The sequence below is a fragment of the Triticum aestivum genome, chromosome 4A, assembly GCF_018294505.1.
Source record: "Triticum aestivum cultivar Chinese Spring chromosome 4A, IWGSC CS RefSeq v2.1, whole genome shotgun sequence".
Lineage (NCBI taxonomy): Eukaryota > Viridiplantae > Streptophyta > Magnoliopsida > Poales > Poaceae > Triticum > Triticum aestivum.
The window spans coordinates 137,676,685-137,682,122 of NC_057803.1; the positions used below are offsets into that span (position 1 = coordinate 137,676,685).

The window sequence follows — 5,438 nt, forward strand, 5'->3', positions numbered from 1 at the left end:
TTGGAACTTGTCGGTTCCATAGATGATGAAGATCACGACATGAAAAATATCGATTGGAGCCTTGGCTACTAATTAGTGCAAGGTTTACATGCATTTGGTGAAGCCACACGTGTCCACTATGCGGAGTTGAAATATAAGGAAGCTTTCATGCCTTGGTAAACTGAGGGCACGTCATGATTTTGTGGGAACTCATGAGAGTAGCATGGTTGCTTCCTGCCAATAATTTGCTGATTGATACAAGCAAATGACCACTAAATATTCTAGCAGGGTGTGAGAAGAATGTCCACAATATGATAATTATGCTTATTTGGCGTATCTGGCAGCTTCGCTTGGATATGGACCATGGAAAAGAAGTACCTCCCCTTGAAACACATGTTGAGTTCTTGCAGAGTTACATGAAGTCACAGCTCCTTTTAAGGATGTATAGCACTAACGAAATCATTAAAGGGAAGATGGCAGTATATGAAACTTGTTCTATGCCGGAGATTAAGAGTTATGTATTGGTACAACCTTGACCGCATCACCGACAAACCAAGAAGCCCTTGGTGGATGACTCTTTTCTTGCTCGTGATGAAATGGTGGCGGCGGGCATACCCTTCGAAGACATGATGGCAACATAATCTTTTTAGCTTACCGGTTCTTATCGCATTGCAATGATGCTCTAGAGACGGAGATTCGCGCACTGATGCAGGGATGGCCTTGACCATACATCATTCAGAAGACCCAGACATAATCTAATCGGACTCCTCTGAGGCATTGGTGACTTTATTTGGTGATAGCTTAACTCGCTCAGCATATGAACATCTTGCTACTGAGATCAGGTCCTTGATGGAGTAGGGAGTTTATCCCATAGAAGTTTCAATGCAAACAAGATAGGGCAGCTTACAGGCGCAACAAATGTAACACTGTTATATGAATATTGTATGGACACGTAAAGGATTGGGGAACTTATCTTTAACTGTAACTCTATAATTTTAGAATTAAACCCTGTTTACCGGAACAAGAAAAAGTTTAAAGGGGCATTTTGAACCAAATTGAAGTTTGGGGTTGTACTGTAAACCGCTGAACAAATTAAATTTAGGAGGCGGCAGCACCGCAACGGTGTGTACACGGAACAGCAGGCAATGCGGCCCAGCCGCCGCCGCCCGCTGCGGCCAAGGGCACCTGCGCTCCCGCTTCTCCTTTTCCTCGCCGTCGCCGTTGCGCCGTCGCCGGCCGCCGCGGTGGGCGTGAACTGGGGCTTCGCGGCATCCCACCCGCTCCCGGCGGCGCAGGTCGTGCGTGACCTCCTCCTCCCCAACTCCGTCCCCCGCGTGCGCCTCTCCGCCCCCTCGCCCGACGCGCTGACCGCCCTTGCCGGCACCCGCATCGCCGTTACCATCGGGGTCCCGAACGAGCTGCTCCGCCCCCTCGCCTCCTCCAGGAAGGCAGCCGCCGCCTGGGTACACGACAATGTCACCCGCTACGCCTCCGGCGTACTGTTTGAGTAAGAGCCGCATCCCCTTCTCCCCTTTCAGTGCTCGGTTTCCTTCTCTTTTAGTCTTGCGCTGATCCTTTTCTCTTCTTTCCGACATATTTTAGTGATCTTATATCATGAAATGCGAAGGGGCCAAGGTGTATTCGTTAGATAGTTACTGTATGATACTAGTTGACTGAATAAATCAAGTCTAAATTATGCCTCAAGCTGACCCCGTTGCTATAATTAGAAATATTATAGGCTCCATTGGCACCAGATGATGCGATTAGTCAATTTGTGTCCACTGGATTTGCCAATCATGCATGCTGACATGCTCAAAACCAATATCATTAATAATGTTGACGGTTGACCAATCTGATCTGAAGGAGGAAGACGCTGCTTTAGTTAAGTCCATTGGTTGACTTCAATAGGTTGTTATGTCTATATTGCATTAGTGCACTGGAATTTTCTTCTAGGTACCTCAAGGTCTTCTTTTCATGGAACAAACAAGTATGATCTATGAAACACTCAACAAATGTCAATTACCAACGTGCTAGTAGGTGTTTATACTCTACAAAGTTTCAGATCCTATGACTTGTGATGGATTCCTCTTGGTGAACTAAAGATGATAAAAGGAACATGCCCGGACCTAGTTAACAATGGGAAAATTTGGATGTATAGCACAGCTAGATCCTATCAATTTGTCCTGAACATTTGGGGATGGAGTGTATTTTTCTGAAGAGCTGCAAACTTCAGCGGGTAGATCTGTGCACAGATCTGTAATTTTCTGTTACAAAACTTGACCGTCCGGCTTCTGTTGATATTTCGCTTGTGGCTGAGCATTCTTCCTTTCTTTTCTAGCTTAAGTAGCAGAGATTCTTCTGTATTAATCAAATGTGTTTGGTATATTTGTATCAAATCTGAATTAATAGTAGCGGAGTGTAGGGTAATATGGTTGTTAAAGAGAGTACATAGCTGTCTAGGTGAGGTTAAATCTGGATTTGAGGCAGGCGATCTGTTTGGCAACAATGCTTAATTTGTTTGTTTCATGTTTGCATTGATGTTACATTTCACATTTTGTGGGTTTTCTTGATATTATAAGTTTTTATATTGACGAGTAATGTAATTTGTAGGTTTATTGCTGTTGGAGATGATCCATTTCTTCTTAATCATGGGCAACAGTTTCAACCTTTTGTGGTCCGTGCAGCAGCAAATATTCAACGGGCATTGGATGATGCAAAGTTATCGAGCAAGATGAAAGTAGTTGTGCCTTGTAGCTCTGATGCATACCAAAACGCATCAACTCTGCCTTCGAAAGCTTACTTCAGGCCAGATGTTAACAAAACCATGGTTGAGCTCCTCCCATTTCTTGCTAATCATAGCTCACCGTTTATGGTCGAGCTGAATCCTATTTTGAGCTTTCAGCAGAAGAAGAATATTTCATTGGACTGTTACCTTTTCCAACTAATGTCGCGTCCGATAAGTGATGGTCATAGCAAGTATGACAACTACTTTGATGCGAGCATAGATGCTCTGGTTACTGCTCTAACTAAAGCTGGATTCGGTGATATGGACATCGTTGTTGGGAAAGCAGGATGGCCAACAGATGGAGCTGTGAACGCAACTTCAGCTATTGCTCAATCCTTCATGACAGGCCTGGTCAACCACCTGGCGAGAAAATCCGGGACTCCACTTCGCCCAAAATTTGCTCCAACTGAGACATACCTCTACAGCCTTTTAGACGAAGATCAACACAGTATAGCAAGCGGAAGTTATGACAGGCACTATGGCATTTTTACGTTTGACGGCCAAGCCAAGTACCATGTCAACTTGGGTCAAGGCCCTACGGCTCTCAAGAATGCGCTGGATGTGGACTACCTTCCATCAAAATGGTGTGTGGTGGACAACAACAAAGACCTTTCCAATGTTTCTTCCAGTTTCTCTGCCGCTTGCTCCAATGCCGACTGCACCGCTCTGTCCACTGGTGGCTCCTGTGCAGGTCGTGGCTGGCCTGGGAATGTGTCGTTTGCCTTCAACAGTTACTACCAGCAGCATGATCAGAGTGAGGAGAGCTGCAGCTTCAGTGGCCTAGGTTTGATAACCACAGTTGATCCATCCGTTGATAATTGCCTCTTTGCTCTTGCAATTCGCGCTTCTGCTGCTGCTTCCTTTCACCCAACATTTGCCGTGCTGTGGATACTAGTTTCGGTTTGCATTTACAGTTTAGTCTGATGTAGCTGCCCAATGACTTGGAGGCTCGATTTGAGCCTTCAAGATTTGTCCGTGTGTCTCATGTAGCATGTGTTAACTCAAAAATCTTGCGCACTGTCAAAACTAGTACTAGTATCTCTGAAGTTGTGCAAATTCGTACTACGTTGTAGAGGACTCCATGCATACTCCACTTGGCTCGGGGGGGATATAGCTCAGTTGGTAGAGCTCCGCTCTTGCAATTGGGTCGTTGCGATTACGGGTTGGCTGTCTAATTGTCCAGGCGGGGTTAGGATCTGAGGAAGCTTAGTTTGGATGATGGAACATTCGCTGTTCTGATTGTTGAGATACCGCAAATCCACTTATCCAACAATTTCAGTCCATTTTCCTACTTTTTCTGCAGCCCGTTGCAAGGAAGGAAAGAGCAAGAACTAGGGCTAAGTGCTGAGTTACGGTTGTTGACTCGGAATTGTAAGCCGAAGAAGCATTCCTGTGACCTGGCCGTATGAATGGTTTCTTTCTCAATACCAGAGCTAAATAATTAGGCATCAAAATTCAAAGAAGGTGATACTTTTCACGTACTCCTTTGGTTTGGAGGAATTTCATAGGAATTCTAGATGATAGGATTCTTATAGGATTTTTTTCCTATAGAGCCATTTGGTTCATAGGAATGGATTCCTATTTCTACATAGGATTGGTTCCTATCCTTCATATTTAATAGGAAAATAAAAATAAACCTAGACTCAATGGAAAAATTCCTTTGGTGTCAACCAAATGACATCTCGTTTCCTATTCCTACTCATAGGATTTGAGATACATATCATCTCATTTCCTATAAAATTCATATTCCTACGATAATTTTATCCTATGAACCAAAAGAGGCCTCAACTACTCGTACCATGAAAGAAAGGGGATTTTGGGGGGAGATGAGAAACGAGGGGATCACGCCCCGATTAATTTTCTGTGGATAGAGTAACGTAGGAAGGAGAGGAAGGGGCAACGCATTCGCGTTTAATTAAGATAATTTTGATTCGTTTGGACTTCCACGTTCTCGTAAAGCCTTTTCGCTTACCTGACGTTTCGGTTACTTGCTATGATAAGTAGTAGTACGTCAGCCTCCTCACTCGGTAGCACCAGCTAGAGTCGACCTCAGATCATGGCTTCGTCCACCTCTCTGCTCCCCACTCTCCTGGTGCTGCTCGCCGTCGCCGCCACCGCGTCGGCGGCTGCGTCGACGTTCGTCCGGGCGGCCGACCTCGCCGAGCGGCTGGACGGAGTGGGGCAGCAGCAGTGCTGGGGGACGCTGCTGGACGTCAAGTCGTGCACGGGGGAGATCATCCTCTTCTTCCTCAACGGCGAGGCGTACCTGGGGCCCGGGTGCTGCCGCGCTATCCGCATCATCGAGCGGCGCTGCTGGGCCGCCGACCTCATGCTGTCCGTCATCGGCTTCACCCCGGAGGAGGGGGACATGCTCAAGGCCTACTGCGACGCAGGCGACGACGACAACGACGGCGGCGAGGGGCGTCATCATGGCGTCGGCGGGTTATCCCCGGCTCCGCCGCCTCACCGTGCTCTTGACGGCGTCGCGAGTGGCGGCACAGCCGTGCCCGTGGCGGGAATGGTTAACTAAGCCGAGTCAGTGTGTGTCCGCGTCCGCGTAGGTTCTCCTCGCGAGTCCTGATGAAGTGATGAGATGTTTGCGAAGCTGAAAAGTGAATGATTTATCTAAGTTTTGTTTGTGGAAGCATGTTAGTCATCCTCAAACCATATTAGT

At 46.7% G+C, this 5,438-nt stretch overlaps 2 protein-coding genes across 2 annotated transcripts; both read left to right on the top strand.

The window, feature by feature from the left end:
• Positions 1 to 1,076: 1,076 nt before the first annotated feature.
• On the top strand, positions 1,077 to 3,829 carry LOC123085607 (glucan endo-1,3-beta-glucosidase 9). Its single transcript, XM_044507269.1, has 2 exons — positions 1,077 to 1,486; positions 2,590 to 3,829. Exons 1-2 carry the CDS (start codon positions 1,125 to 1,127, stop codon positions 3,686 to 3,688), a joined length of 1,461 nt encoding a protein of 486 aa, XP_044363204.1. The 5' UTR covers positions 1,077 to 1,124; the 3' UTR covers positions 3,689 to 3,829.
• An 823-nt stretch (positions 3,830 to 4,652) lies between these two features.
• Positions 4,653 to 5,438, top strand: LOC123081864 (egg cell-secreted protein 1.3-like). The gene has a single exon (XM_044504380.1). It carries the CDS (start codon positions 4,821 to 4,823, stop codon positions 5,292 to 5,294), a length of 474 nt encoding a protein of 157 aa, XP_044360315.1. The 5' UTR covers positions 4,653 to 4,820; the 3' UTR covers positions 5,295 to 5,438.

Excerpts from the sequence above, each read along its gene's own strand:
- LOC123081864 (XM_044504380.1), top strand. The coding sequence starts at position 4,821 with ATGGCTTCGTCCACCTCTCTGCTCCCCACTCTCCTGGTGCTGCTCGCC.
- LOC123085607 (XM_044507269.1), top strand. The coding sequence starts at position 1,125 with ATGCGGCCCAGCCGCCGCCGCCCGCTGCGGCCAAGGGCACCTGCGCTC. Across the intron at positions 1,487-2,589 it reads GCCTCCGGCGTACTGTTTGA|GTTTATTGCTGTTGGAGATG; the intron begins GTAAGAGCCGCA and ends TGTAATTTGTAG.